Genomic DNA, 16,252 nt, shown 5'->3' on the forward strand with positions numbered 1-16,252 from the left:
CTACCTCTCATCTTGGGACTCATAGCTGGGATACTATTTTTATTTCTCCTGCTTCGATATGGCAAGTCCAGCAAACAACGATACCCAGATATCCATGGCAGAAGCCCTCTGTGCAATGAGGTATCATGAGCGGATAACACAGATTCTCGGCTTGGCTCGTTTAAGAGACCTGAACACCACATGGTTTCTTTCGTTCAGACCAATCTGGCACGATTGCATCTTACCTGTTCTGCGATGCCTGCTTTGCGGAGAAGAATGCGTGTTAGACATCTGTCTTACACTTCCATCAGTACTGCCATCGGATGTTAACGCTTTGATAGGTCCTGTAACGGCTCATGCATCGTGTTGTCCCCAACGGCTGCCAATTCTGATGACGGCATTCATTGAGGTCTCAGCGGCAAGTTTAACTGCGGGTGAGATAAGAGAAACTACAGGCATACAGGTAACATCGACTGATGACGTTGCTAATGCTTCCTATGCTGACGGCAATGATCCACACCTATGCACATTTGATCTGCTTGATCAAGTAGTTCCACTTCGCCTACTACGGTAGACGGCTTCTTTGCCAGCCTCGATGATCTGATGTTTTCTCCTGACTCTGAAAATAACTTTTGATAATATTGACACGGCGTTCCCTGAACTCTGCAATTCGTCCTTCATTTTTCAAAACAAACCCTCCGGCTTACAAACTTTTCTACAAATGCAACTTTTGGACTTTTTCCAATATTAGAAAAAAATTTTTTGGGGCACAGAGTATTCTGCCTAAAGTAGAACTATTCATAGAGAACCAGATTTCTTTATAGAACTTCCTACTGACAATATTTTGGCCTAGCCATCATAACACAATGGTTTCAAATATTTTGCTATGGAATGGTCTCGATTTAATTTGTCTTTTCTGTACAGACTTGAGAGACATTTCATGAATGTATATTTTCGTTTTGCTTTGTAAATATTTGAAGGTATGCTTTCTTATTAGCTCATACAGTGTACTTTCACTTTTGTTTTTTCATGTAAACAAGCCTTTTCAAATGCAAATTTTTATTTTGGGTGGGATTGTGATTTGATCAGTGCTTATAGATCTAGTCTTATTGAACTTAAGATCGTGGAGTGGGTGTTGTAAACAAATCTAGGACCCTAGTGTAACTTTTCCCGATTCATGCCCTTATATAGGTATACTTTACCCTATCCTTATAAAGGCATAGAAATCATTACCATATTTGGCCTGAGCCTTACAGCCCAAATACGGCAAGGCTACTTCCACTAAGTTCCGAGAATTCACAACGATTTCTTGGAAAAACCCGCCTTCAGCAGCTAGGATCTTCCCCCTGCTTGAATATTAAGTTATCCAAGAAATCCTGGAGTTTTCTGGGAATTGAACCTTTGAGTGACGTTATTAAGTCCAATCATGCCTCAAACTCGGCACCTTCATGGTATAAATATGCCTACATTTGCCCAAACTAACACACAGTGGTTCGTGGAGCAGATCGACTAACTACTTGCCCGACGTCCTGCAGCAGCAAGTGCCGAAGGAAGCCGACCCTCCAGCAGACGCACTGAGAGACGCTGTTTCTTCTCTTGCCGAGAAATCCAGCTCCAGTGTTTCCAGCTTACCCTTGCGGGTATCTGGGAGATCGAGTCCTGAGAGAGAGATATAAGACCTCCTTCATTCTAAACCAAAGTACGGAGCTGATTAGACCCTTAGAGAATTCTTGATTAGACTCTTGGCAGATTCTAGGCAAAGAATACTAAACTTAAGACTACTCCTAAACTTATTTCTTTCCTTGTGCTAGGCTTAGGTCAGGTACATCGGGGTAGGCGTATTTTAAAATCACCAGTTGAATACTTTTAGCCATCTCTTTTATCATTGTATGTATTTTATGCATTTTATCTATTTAAAGCAACTTATGGCTTAGAAACCATATCATGCTTTTACAGTACTACTTTATAATACTGTTTGTATTATATGCCTTGTACTTTATAACCAGCATTACTATTGTACCAGTACGTTTCTCATGCTTGAGATAGAAGACTGTTCAATAAATACCTTTTATTGAAAACGCCCGTCTCTCTAATTTCTCAGCAACTCTGGTGAAACTAAGTATACACGATTGACTCAGTAAAATAGTTATCTATTGTTTCCACGACTCTGAAGATTGATTTCTTATTCTTGGGAAACAAAGTTGTCATGCTATATGGTTGTCAGAAACGAATCCCTTCTTGTACTTCTGAGAAAGTTTCTAGTGACCTCTGAGCTAGCTGGCACACACATAATTAAGTCTAATATATTCGGCAGAGACCTAGTTGACCTTAGTCCTACATCTAAGCTGCAGTATATATTATTCCAATGCGCAGAGCCTATTGGGAATATAGGAACTACACTAGAGTCCGGCTAACACCGCACATGTTTACCACACCTACACTTCTGTTCCTGACTTGACTGCTTAGGAATTTAGCCTTTGCACTGACCTTGTTCCAGTTCATGTGTTACTCTCCTTCCTCCATTAAAGTAGTTCCCTTGGTTCGTCTTCCTCCATACTTAGTAGCACTCTCCTGATCTCTCCTAATTTGATTAATTCCACTCCTGAACCAGTAAAGCTATCCTTGAATATTCCTTTGTGTCTGACTTCATTCAGTATTTGCATGCATTTCCTATTATTCTCCAAAGGGGGTAACCACCATTTCTCTGCAGTTCCTACTGGGGAAACAGATTATCAGCAGTGTTTTTTTCTGGATCTGGTAACCTTGAGAAGTCTGACAGTCGGTCCATTGGGTGGTTTATTGAGAAGAAAGACTCACATTGCACCTTGAGGACATATTCCTGATTATTGCCTTTGTCTGAAACCAGCTACCTTGTTATTACTGCCTCTGGGTATGTCAAGGCCCTTTTTTTCTCTGATATAATGGTGTGCGGTGGTCTTTTAGAGGGGCAGGGAAATGGCTCTTCAGATCTAATCCTGAGAGTACAGTTTTCTCTAGTCACCAGAAATATACAAATGTATTGGGAAGTTTAAAAAAGGCAGAGAGGCGTCACTTTATGCACCTAAAACAGAGTGAGAAACTTTCTGAGGCCAAAACAATCAAAGAGGTTTTGATTGTATGGTCAGATTAAGGTGGGACAAACAGAAGTGTATGTTGCTTAGGGGCAAGCGTAAATAGGCACTTGGCAGGACAGTGGCTTAGGCATGTGAAGGAATTCAGTCGCCCTAAGGCTTGTGACATTACTCATCATCGCCTCAACTGAGTGAAAATAGGCCACTTCACAGCGTACTGAATTATAAATCGGTTAGAGGCAGGCCTGAAGACCACAATACAGAAGTAGCATTTTTGGGAAAGTAACAAATGGCAAAATGGTTGCCTTTAAAATGTTGCACAGGTTTGCTTTTGTCACCAGCTGGATTTCTATACAACTTGGTTAGTCTGTCTTACTGAAGTAAACCTAAAGTACTCTATTGTCTCTGTAATTAGGATGCTCTATGAGTGTACATTTAATAAAAATAAAATAATTACTTTACTCTGCCTCATCACGAAAGGCGCACATCACGACTGTCAGAGAGGCGTGAGAGGTGAAGAACCATTGAGAGCTCCTGTGTAAGTGTTTATCAGTCAGAAGCATGATCAGAGTTTTCATCCACTAACTAAAAAGCTTTGTATTAAATCCAGTTGCTACATTTGGGTATATGGGCACTGGTCTCTATATGTCGCGTAGAAAAACAGTTCAATGTTTTTTCCTGATCAAATACATTTTTTCACTGAAACCAATAGACACCAATAACAAGTTCCAAAATACAACTACAATCAAATGTGTTTTGACCATCGTAGGTCTGTGGGTGCTTCCCATATGTTTGGTGCAGTTGTGACTCACCAAGCATTTCTCACTTGTGAGCTGTGGAAGTGCGTGCGCACCAAAATCACTGTGTAATACCAACAGAACCCATGTGGAGGTGGATGCAATGTCATCAAACATGGCCCGCTGGTTCACCACAAGCTGTGTTCTTTGAGCGCCACTGGCCATGGCGTTGCACTGTTTACAGTGATATAACATACTATGATGGACCTCCTTCAAAGGTAGTAAAGGGCCCCCTCAGGCTTCCATCTCTCAATGGGCTGGAAGGGAAACCCTGAGGGTGCTCCATCCACTGTAGGGGCGGCAGGGGCAAATATTATTGGGAATTGGTGGAGCCCAGGTCCCTTCCTACAGTGATCTAATTCCATAATGTAAATTGGGAGTGGAAAATCATGTGTTAGCAGTAATTAATTCTTGCATTCAGTGTTTGAGGCACTGAAGCATCCTTCGGTGCCCAACTGAAAACTCTGACTAGCTTTAAATACTACTTTACTTTAATATGGTATAATACTTACACTCTTCTTTCCGTCACCCCACTGTTAAATGATATGGCTTATCTAGCATTCATGATAACATTAGACTATGAAAACTGGTGTAACCGTCCAGTGCTGCTGGAACCATTTTCAGAGTGAGCTGCCTAAATTACTTTTTTACATGCAAACTGTAAACCAGGAACCACAGCTCTCAAGTACTGCGAGGCTGGGAGGTTGTTGTAGCACGCCTCCACAACTAGATTAAAACAAGTTTTGTTTGAAATAACGCTTATTTGTTTTATTTGACACAAAAAGCACAGAAAACAAGTATTGACTTCTGCATACTACAGACTAAAAAATATACCCTGAAATCAGTAATCGCCTGAGATAATATTGATGTTAACTCTCCTCTCAGGGCGTTCATTTAATTATAATTATCTAACTGTTTTCCTAAGAAAAAAAAGCCTCAGAGCAGAGTGAGAGTTCAGCAGCCCCCAAAGGTTTGACATTTCTTGGTCAATATCTGTCATTTACTAGGGGGCGATGTAGTCTGAAAGTATAACAAAGATAAGAATTTGATTTAACCAGAGTATGTGAGCTTGTAGGCAGAAATATTCTATGTAGACATATCCCAGTTTCCACAGCGCACAGAGGCCCTGGAAACAGGATACAATTGTTAATACCATTCTTATAAAACTTGTTATCTCAGAAAAATATAGATGACCTTGACTTTTATCAAATGCATAGCACAAGAAGCACTGGCAAAAAGCCATTTGATCTGGTGCTCGCTGCCATCCTTTTGATTTTTTTTGTTGTAAATCTTTATTACAAACACATTGAAAACAAAACAAAACAGAAACCATTTTTTGTAATGCTCATTGGCACACCAGTCTGTGACAGTGAAAGGGACTACTTTATATGTGGATGACAACCACGTGCTTGAGAAGAAAGCCATTCCTCACACAGAAAGGAACCAAGCGTTGAAGTGGTGGGCTAACACAGTGGCCCATGCAGTATGTTGTTGTTAGCAAATGACATTACTGCAGAGCAATGAATGAAGAGGGCTAGCTAAAAGTAAGTATATTACATTTCCATTTTTAAAAAAATAAAATCAGAAGGTCTCGACTAATGCAAGACCTAAACATTTGGTTCCGGCACTAAGACATTACACTGATATTTTCTTCTTCACATATTCATTTTACAGTAAGCGGGTTGTTCGGTTCAAGTCAAAGGATTGTAGTCATCGAGATGGCGAAAAATGACAACCAAGCACAGTGACACTGAACAAAATAAACACAACACCCTGGATTGTATTGTGTTTTACATGTTATGCATCATGCATATTGGTCATCACTGGGATACGGGCTGTTCTCAGGAGATAGTCATCAGGTGTTTAGGGTGGTAACTATAGGGTCTATGTAACCCATGCTTAATTTGTTTAAAATAATTAAGAGCAGGGGCCCAAAGGTTTTGGAGGAGCCTGCTGCCAATACTGCTGAATAGCAAGCTTTCTACCACATGCACCATTCTTCCACTACCCTACACTTCCTATCTCTGTAATTCACTCTTTAATATTCTTTTCATCAATACTTCCCCCTTTTCCACTGTTTTCTTCTCTTCCTCCTCCCTCTACATTTCTTTCCCTTGTTCTGGATAGAAGTGTGATGGGCCATTGTGCCTCCCCCTCTTCTCTCTCTTTGCCACCACAGGGGGTTTGGTTACTTTGTGCCACAATGAAATATATTGGCCTTTTTTCACTCACAGGTACCACCTATATATCAAGGCTATGTGCTTTTATTTGCTCAGGGGACAGTCGGGTGGTGGAGACCCAGGCTGGGGGATATACCACTATTACACTAACAGTCGTCCTTTAAGTATTATGAGAGGCAAAAAGTACAAACTTACTGATGTCAATTTGGGCCAGATCATTCAGAGTAATTAATCTATGTACATACCCAATCCCAGAATCATCCATAAAATTTATATTTGTCAGTGTCACGTTTTTTCACTATCTTTTACCCTACTTGCAATTCTCTGGTACGATTCATGTAAAAAAGAGATACATGATTCTTTGTTACTTTATGAGGAGCACTCATGCCAATGCATCCACAAAACGTAACTGAGTAACGGAGAGAGGCGTCCCTTGGCCAAGGTATCTCAAATGTTTCTTAGAAAAGCGATGCAGACAATGAGAGATTTCCAGACCTGTTATCAATATGATTCTTAGAAAATTATCCTGTGAGGTCGCACATGTTGGGGACAGTGGCATTTCAAGTGATTGTGACCCGTTTAACTTACTGTTCATTTAAATGACTCATAGTACTCAGGTGTAACACTTAATAGCATTTTATCGCCAAGTGGTGAAGGAAAATAGCAGAATAATGGCAATACTTACCCGACTGGATAACAATTGCACTATGACCTCTTTTCTCCCTCGCTCTTTTGTACCGTTTCGCTCCAAGCCAACCTTTAGTGTAGGCCTGCATCACTACAACTCTGCCTATCACTTCTCGCAACAGCAAGTTCAACTGCTCCACATGGTAATACTTCAGAAACACCTGAAATACAAGAAGAGCTTGCTTTAGCATCGACTGTCAATCAATATTACATACACCTTGAATGATTGCGTTAATGGTTCAGGGCATTAACATCTCTTAATTTATTGTCCTTCCTTTATGAATCCAAGCCAAAGGCAAGGATGAAGGACATTCTCTCAACCTGGCTAAAATTCCAGATGGCACTAATGGAAAAGTCAGGTGTTCTCCTGGTATGCCCCAGACCTTGGACTGCACTTTCCTAAATTCAAGCCAGTCCCACTCCGCTCACTAGACTTGAAATAAAGAGGATTCTTCCTTCTTAGCCAGCAGCTATAACTCCCCATCTCGCCACTGCTCACCCTGATTAAAACATCATGACACAGTGGAGAGCCCACTGCCTGCTCTGAAAAAACATTTTCGCTGACATTCCCAAAGAGGAAGGGGTCCCTTGGGGACCCCATTTGCGAATTGGTTACCACCTACTTAAAGTAGGTGGTAAAATGCAAATATTTTGCGAGTGCATTCATGGTCCCATGGGAGGGAACCAAGCACCCAAAGGGGGGGACAGATGAACACTATTGACCAACCACAGTAAAGGAATTTCCAAAAGGCAGGCCAACCAACCAACCAGAAGCGCTGGGCGGAGCTTAAAGCTTAAAACCCATATTCTGAATACAACATGTCTCGAAGAGGCAGCACAATCGCTACCTAGGCGAGACCTAATAAATCTACTTCAATGCTTACACCAACATATAAAGGCATGTTTGTAAAACACATATTCAACAAGATCATTTGAGTATTATTCATGCTTAACATTTAGCAAAGAACACACTGCAGAAAGAATGCCAGGTTAACTGGGAATCTGAATTACCTTTGTTTTCCCAAGAACCCAGTTGTCCAATCTCGCAGCCTTCAGAATAGCGGTGCAGTTTTCTTTGGTAACTGGGGGGCTCCCGTGAGCCTTGAAAGCAAGGTAGTAATATCTGAGAAACAGAGAAACTGCATTTTTAATTATGATACACATTTTCAATGCAATACACCTTTCTTTACATACATAAATGTAAGCAAGGTCACCCCATGAAACAAAACCCCATCTACTGATCTACTGCCATTATGATGGTCACTACCTTCAATTATCATACCATGAGCTTTTAGTTTCTTTAATGACATTGAACTTCCAATAGTTTTTAGTCTGGCTGTCTGGTGATGGCAGCAACAGGGTAGTTGATCAAGCGGTCATCCAGAGTGGCTAATGATTGTTCTTTCCTCACTGGGGGAACTCGACGAGCATAGTCCATTATCTCCTTCCTGTTACCTATTTGGGAACCAGTGTGGTGAAATCAAAGACCGTGCATTTACAGTTTAAAAAGTGTGCACCCATAGGACGTCCTTGTGCGGCTGTCACACATTCAAAAGCCTCTTTACATCCCACAGTGCACACCCTGTGAGTTCTCCATGTCATATGTGGCACCTCCTGCCAATACTTTCATTAGCCAACACATCTTTGAATTATGCGACTTGCAGGTGCATTCTTAGACCCTTATTAAGAGTGGTGTGGATTTTGGTGCAATAGTTATAGCACCCGATAAATAACAATACAGTGGAATTAGTTGTGATGAATAGCACCAGTTTTCACCTTAAATGGGGAATAACATGCTGATATTGGTGCTTATCTCAACAAAATCTGCATGTCCTGTGATTTACTTGGCCTTTTGCCCCAGGGGATATCGGGAGCGGGGGAAGTGGGGCGGATTCAGTTTTTAGCGCAGCTGGTATTTACCAGATATGATAAAACCCTGCAAGCACATCATTTTGATAGGTGAAGGAAAGCAGTTAACACACATATCAGAATTGATCAGCCCCCTTGTATGTAATAATAGCCTTAATATGTGAAACTCAGAGTGTGACATATTACTGAGAATCGGAGATCAAATGCTCTTGGATCAATCCAAGGCCTCCAGATAATTAACCATCTTAGACTTTTTAAACCTGTTCTAAAACATTTGAGTGTTAGGTAAAAAGTTGAAACAAATATACCACAGCAGCATCTCTCGCATGGCACTCTCAGCCTAATGCAAGACAATCATTGACGCCAGTTCAACGTCTAGTATCCCACACCCCCATGTGGCAGTGATACTGTCCGTTGACGCCAGTACCGACCTACATACCAGTACCGATCTCCCTTGTACACCGGAAAGGAATATGGTATTGGAGTGAACCTGACCATTCTGAACTCCCAAAAATGTATGTGGAGAACTGAATTTAAGAAGAACAAATTTTATTCAGATCCTTTAAATGTACCCCTACCCTGTCAGTAATGCATCTGTAACTACTCAAAGTTGATAATTCAGAAGGACCAGTCTTGCCCTTGTGATAGATGGTTATCCCAGTCAATCATACGAGATGCTGATAAATGTTCAGCTTCATAAGCAGGAAATCGGTAAGCAGCAACCGATGTTGAAACTTGATGGTCAATTCGGCAGAGGTACCAGCATAATACAAATCTGGAACAAATACATAAATAATCCCTTTTATGTGCTGGACCATGTCTTCCTGAAGCACTAACATTAAAGAAGTGTCCATATCGAGTAGACAGGACGCTCTGTGAACTGAACGATCACCACTGACAGATGTGGTGTTCTCAAGCTCATGAGATTGAAACCCCGCAAGGCAGACTCTGCTGTCCATCATTCGAGGCAATTAAGTTAAGTAGTTTCAGTAGTATAATAATAACATATGTTATTTACAACACTTGGAAACAGCAGACGTGCGGATTTAAGCGCTACATAAAACAGGTTGGAACTATTTTGACTCCAGTTGACTTAATCCCTAATGTGGCTGTGAATTTTGATTTTGGAAGATTCAGGGAAGAAACAAACCTATGCACCATAGTGGCAGTATAGTCGTATGCAGTGCAGAATACACCCTTCGAAGAGAGATATCCTTTAGGATCCAGGCAGCCAGACAGGGCAATACATGCACTTCCTAAAATCAAAAGGCGAGCGCTCACTATTGTTAGCACCAACGTGAAATATTTTGCTAAAGGTCTATTGGAAATGCGTGCTTTCTTCCAGGAAACACAGCCACTTTCTGTGTGTTAGAAGAATCTGAATATGAAAATATACACCTCGCATATCTAGGTCCTAATCTGGTCTGCTGGATTCTCTTAACGCTGCTAAAATATGTCCCAGAGAGACCATACTGAGTTGTTCCTTCTTCAAGTACTTGCTGATGGGCCTTAGGTCTGAAATGGACTTCAACTTTCCAGATGCACTGTACTAATAACAAGAACAACGGTGTGGGTAAAGGCACTGAAGCACAGAAAATAAACGACATTTATAAATAAATTCACAATGAGTTTTCCTTTCTTGGTCTACAGTCCGCTCAACACCTCAAATGGATCCACCGTTTGAAGATCCAAAACTGTCCAATGTAACCTCAAAGGCTGTTTAATGTTTTGATTAACGGGTGCTTTTTTGACTTACTAAAAACATTGGATTTGAATTAAGAAGCTGTCGTCATTTTGTGTCTGAAATCTGAATAAAGCAAAACTTTGGGAATCAACAACTTAGACCCTGTGATATTTATACGAAGTGGAAGTCCCTCCCTCAAGTCATTGGAGGTTACATTTCCAGATGCACTTTTTGAGATAGGAAAGAGTCCGAATTGAAATGCCATATTACATTTTTCTTGCTTCCCTTCTTCTAAGACTTATCCTGTGTTCTGATATTGAGTTTGGGGGTGGAATGCAGTTTGAAGGAAAAACCTTCTTCACGATTTTCAGGGCCCATCGGTCCAAGTTAAGTTCTTCCCACTCTCATTGGTATTATATCTTGTCAGTGGTCTCAAAATGGCTACTCCAGTGGCACAGACATGTCTGGATCTGAACCCTGAGCTGCTCTCATTTGTATAGTCAGACCACTGCTCCTTGAATTTCTTCTGAGCTGAGACTGCTCAGCTGTGTGTAATATAGTTGACAGTCTAGTAGCTGGGGTGGGCGGAGCTAGGTGGGCTGAGGGGAAGAGGAGGGGTCAGTACAGGATGAGGGCAGTTAGAGTAGGGACAGGGCAGGAGCAAGAAGCAGTGAATAAAGCTCTGAGTTATATAACAAGAAGTGTCTTTATTTATTGTAGCAGGATGCTACAACTGGCGACGAGAATGGGATGAGCAGGACTGCAGCCCACAGGATCGAGTGAGAGAGCCCTGTCCCCTTGCAGCGCTGGACAAGAAAAGCCTGCTGCCGTGTACTGCTGCCAACCAGGAGAGACTCATAGTAGGTGACCCTGCCCCTCCCGTGACTGAGGGAGCCCAGAGGGAGCCGCCACCACGAGCGGTGAAACGCTCGAGAAAGAAGAAGTTTTCGCGCTGAAAACGCGAGTCCCGCCGGATGCGTGAGCCTTGGCACGCTGTCGGCACCGAAGAGCGGGAAAGTCAAGAATCGAGTTGGGAGCCCACTCCAACCCGACCTGGTGATCGTGGTAGCCAAAAGACGAGTAACCCCTGGGGTCGATCGCCCCACGAAGGCCTGCGGTTGCGCGCTGCTAAGCGCGAAATAATCGGAGCCTGAACTGTGTGTCGGAGAATCTCACGCTGGATGCGTGAGCATTGGCCTGTCGCCGCCGAGGACTCTGCAAGGGACGGCGGGAGCCCACCCCAACCTCACCTGACTGCAGTGGCGACCTGGGGGAGCCGAATTAGGAAGATACTGCTCCTAGAGACGATGGCCGGTGAGTCCCGAGTGAAGAGAGGAGCTGAATGCTGAGAGAGAAAGTAGTGTCTGCAGACATCCACGGCGGCCATCTTTGAGTCAGGCGACTTCTGGGACATCCTCCCTGGGCAAACTATAGGCGGCCATTTTGAAGTCAGGCATTAAGCAAAGTGAACCAGCACTGGCAGCAGAAGGAAACAAGCATTGGTAACAAACAAGCATTGGCGATAGAAATAAAACAAGCATTGGCGATAGAAATAAAACAAGCATTGGCGATAGAAGTGCAGCAGAAGGAAACAAGCATTGGTAACAAACAAGCCTTGGCGATAGAAATAAAACAAGCATTGGCGATAGAAATAAAACAAGCATTGGCGATAGAAATAAAACAAGCACTGGAAAAGCAAATAAACGCACATTAGCGAGAAACAGCGAACCGGCACGAGCACCTCCAAAGGTGATGGTGAACACATGCCGAAGAGTGTAAAGGGGAGGAGCTGCTGGACAGAACCGCACGAGGTTCAGAGGAAGGCAAGACTGCGAAGGACGGTCCCGGAAACAAGCACAACATACACGGAGGTGACTAAAGGACTTGCACTAGCCTCACCGCGGAGAAGGAGCCCTGCGACTGGCACAGTGCGGCTGGGTAGTGGACATCTCGGAACGCAGGAAATCCAAGTTCTAGTCACTGGCGCATACGGTGGTGGTTGCAAGGATTAGTAACGCCCCAGCAGATGACCAGACCCAAGGCCTTGACCAAAGAAGATTAACTAAAAAACTACGAGAAGCCGAGTGAGCAACCCGCCTGAATACAATCAATCAGAATCCTCTTCTCATGGCGAAGGAAGATGTAGCACAACGACGCAACCCTTGCATCAGAGCACCACCCCCAGGAATGCAGTATGATACCTGGAGTCTGTGTCTTGAACAGAACCGATGGCGGGCGACATTGGGTGACTTCCTGGACGCCAATGGTGAACAAAGAGAGAGGAAATGTCTAATGTTGCTCCTCCATTTGGTGGGTCCAGAGGGCCGATGCCAATCGAAACATTTTCCAAAGAAGACACAGAAATCTATAAAAGACTCCAAGAAAAGCTATGTGCCCGTCTCTCCGCACAAGCGGAAGTGGATCAAGAGCGCATCGCTTTCAACACAGCTCGGCAGGAACCAGGTGAACCATTGCCAACTTTCATCACTCGGTTGAAAAACCTGGTGCAAGGCTGCCACTTCAACACCTTCACGAACGAGGACGCAGTTCGACTCCGGATAATTGAAGGCTGCACAAACCCCGACACAAAGCTCAAGATCTTGCGAGGAAAGTGGTCGCTAGAAGAAATCATCAGGAAGGCTGAAATTGGAATGCACGTCAAGGCAAGAGACAGATCAAAGGACCCAAATCTGAAGGCAAATTATCAAGATGCCTGGACAGATGACACTCGAAAAACAGACAAAACAAAAAAGAGAGAGAGGGAAGGCAATGAAAAGACAACGGGAAAGACACAATGACAAGGGGTACCCTGAGTCAATCAGTCAAAGGACAACCTCAAGGAGTTCTTCACTCTCAGGGTATCATCCAAAGTCTGGCCAACGGGAGAGACACAGTGACAAGAAATACTCCGAGTCAATCAGTCAAAGGACAACCTCAAGGAGTTCTTCACCCTCAGGACGTCATTCAAAGTCTGACGAGGGGGGAGCGTCCAGTGGGACAGATAGCACCCCTGGACAAGATGGCAAATTACACAACAAGAGAGTAAGGAAGACGAACTATAGAAGGAGAGCTCCAAATGGTCAAAACTGGAAGTCGGCGCAGGAACACTCTTCGTCAAGTTGTGAAGATGAGTCTGAAGGAACATCATCCAGCAGGAGAACACATCACACCCACATCATGGGTATCCGAGCACCAAACAAGTGGGAAGAAGAAATAGGTCGCATAAGACGAACCGACCCTCCCCAACAACGAACAGGAAAAGACCAACGCATCAATGACACCGGGGACAACGAAGAAACTGAGAAGACGTCGTTGACATGTGAGAAAGGCAAAGATGGAAAATCTCAAGAGCAAACACAAAGAACAAGCACGTGGTTGCTGAACAACTTCTCGGATGAAACAATGCCAAAGACAAGTCGACGAAGGCGCCCGGAGAATCGTTTTAAAGACAACCCTGAGTCACCGAACAACGCATCACGGCCCACTTATTTCAGACATCCAGCACCCGATACACCCTCAAAGGAACGCTTCAAAAGGAGTATGGCCAGGAACTCCTCTGATTCAGAGAGTGCGTCCGTTCGATCCTGGAAATCGACAAAAGACTTCTCTGACCTAGAAAACACGTTTATGGCCAGGAACTCCTCTGGTTCAGAGAGCACGTCTGTCCGATCCTGGAAGTCGACAAGAGACTTCTCTGACCCAGAGGGTTCGTCTGTTCAATCCCGTGAGTCGACCGAGTCATGGTCCCGACAACAGTCATGGCGTCAACCACCCAAACGCACCATGGAACCAAAGGACATCCTTCACGTCAAGAGCAACACGTCACACACTAAGGACTCTGAATACTCTGTCATGTCACAAGACAATCTGTCATGTCAGTCACAAGTACATCTGGACATAGATCAGACACCGTCACCCTTGAAGGGGTCCGCGAGGCTGACCCAAAGGACCTACAAAAAGAAAACAGAGACACTGGACCTTAGTCACCAGATGGGAAGGGACCAGCCATCCACTCCGCAAAGAAAACCGGACATGTCGGCAGAGAGAGATCATCAGATGAGAGAGAAACATGCCTATGCACAGATAGCCCACGAGCTCGCCAGACAACCCGAGGCCGTGAACAAGTTATCGAGCCACACCGTACTGTCTGGTATGTATGACCCTGGATTGGAGAGCAGTGTTGCCCTCGACTGGACAAGACGAAAGGAAGTAAAAGTAGATGCTGGTGCTCAGAAGAGGACCCGAACATTATCCACTCATGAAAACGATCGAGCATCTGAACCAACCGTTACACCGCAGGAAGGAAACATGATGACTGCGGAGTGTGAGAGTAAACAGTTCAAACGCAACATGGTCAGGAATACCCTGATCCAGACAACAGAAAGACTGACCAAAGCCAAGCCCACCACTGATTCAACACTACTGAGGTTTGAAGAACCGACTGTCCGCCGACCAGTGTGGTGGATTGAAGAATTGCAAACACTGAAGACATTAAGCTCATTTTGTTAAGAAAGGGGGAGATGTAATATAGTTGACAGTCTAGTAGCTGGGGTGGGCGGAGCTAGGTGGGCTGAGGGGAAGAGGAGGGGTCAGTACAGGATGAGGGCAGTTAGAGTAGGGACAGGGCAGGAGCAAGAAGCAGTGAATAAAGCTCTGAGTTATATAACAAGAAGTGTCTGTATTTATTGTAGCAGGATGCTACACTGTGAAAGGTTAAATCTGGTAAATGTGGGCTTCAGTGAATTTGGAATCATGCACCTTTATAGTAGTGCAGCGTAAAACGCATTTGGAGTGGTAATTGTCCCTTCAAATCATACCATCAGTTGGTATGCCATTTGTATCTTTAATGGCTGTCCTACTTTGTCACAAAACAAGCCATCGGAGTCAAGCTCATACGCTTCGGCATATGGATCATCCAGTAATGATTGGGGCATGCCCAGTTGGTCTTTCTCTAACCATATTCTGGTGATCAGATGACACCTGAAAAGGCTCATCTGTGAACCAGATCTATTGTGAGTCAGGACTGCACCATACACCTCTAAATAAAAGAGTTTAGGCGTATCCAAATTATTACAAACATTTCTGCACACACTTAGATACCTCATAGCACACAGTAGTCATAGGCAGTACAGAATAAGGATGGACATGCCCTGAGAAAGTCCTGATGAATGGCCGAAACCCGTGTGGGCTATCTAGATGGGCAAAACATTTTGAAAAGGCATGAAAGCCACACAAGGCAAGGCAAGTCGTCCATTGCGTAGCTTAGTAAATACTAATATTTTGCACAATAGCTGTGCCAAAAAAGTGGCACAACCACAGCGCCAAATGTCTTTAAATCTGGGCCAAAGTGACCAATGATTGGTGAAAAGAAAAACCCATTTGGGCTATCTAGATGGCCAAAACATTTCGGTTGAAAAGGCATGAAAAGTCCTAACATGCACTCTTCTTTTAATTTTGTAACAGCAAGGTCACAATAAGAATTAGCTTATATCCAGCGATACCATTTCAGTTTAGGATGGTGCTCAATTGCTCTGTACTGATAATCTGAGCTGATAAAGTACTTATATGACACAGGTTAGGGCGCAGATGTAAAAAAATATCCAATACACAGAGTTATAGTCAAGTTTATTCAATCAATAACATGATCATACACATACATAAAAACACATGTTCATTGATAATAAAAGCATAAAAAGTGAAAGTGACAACATATTCATAGTCCTGTGCATCATTCAAAAGTGGTGTTATGGGATCATGACTAAAATAAGTTACTTTTAAAATTACTTTAAAACCTAGAGTAAACATTAAAAAATAGCATCAGCATTAACAAAACAGGCCATACCCGTCATTATACACTGCAGTCCCTGAATAACCTCAATCCATACTTTCCCTATATGTTCCAAAGTCCTGCTCCACTATATTATTTTACCAAGTTAGACCTCTGCCACCAGGCATAAAGCAGATATCTAGACAGTGTAAAGACAA

At 43.3% G+C, this 16,252-nt stretch overlaps 1 protein-coding gene across 1 annotated transcript in view; it reads right to left on the reverse strand.

Moving 5' to 3' along the window:
- The window catches only part of MYO3B (myosin IIIB), a 2,563,893-nt gene that overhangs the window by 620,469 nt on the left and 1,927,172 nt on the right, over nt 1–16,252 (reverse strand). Inside the window, exons 26-27 of the mRNA XM_078681588.1 lie at nt 7,726–7,837; nt 6,713–6,875 (exon numbers count right to left, since the gene is read on the reverse strand). Coding sequence (XP_078537714.1) covers nt 6,713–6,875; nt 7,726–7,837 — 275 coding nt within the window. The remainder of the gene's footprint in view (nt 1–6,712; nt 6,876–7,725; nt 7,838–16,252) is intronic.

The sequence above is a fragment of the Lissotriton helveticus genome, chromosome 3_1, assembly GCF_964261635.1.
Source record: "Lissotriton helveticus chromosome 3_1, aLisHel1.1, whole genome shotgun sequence".
Classification (NCBI taxonomy): Eukaryota; Metazoa; Chordata; class Amphibia; order Caudata; family Salamandridae; genus Lissotriton; species Lissotriton helveticus.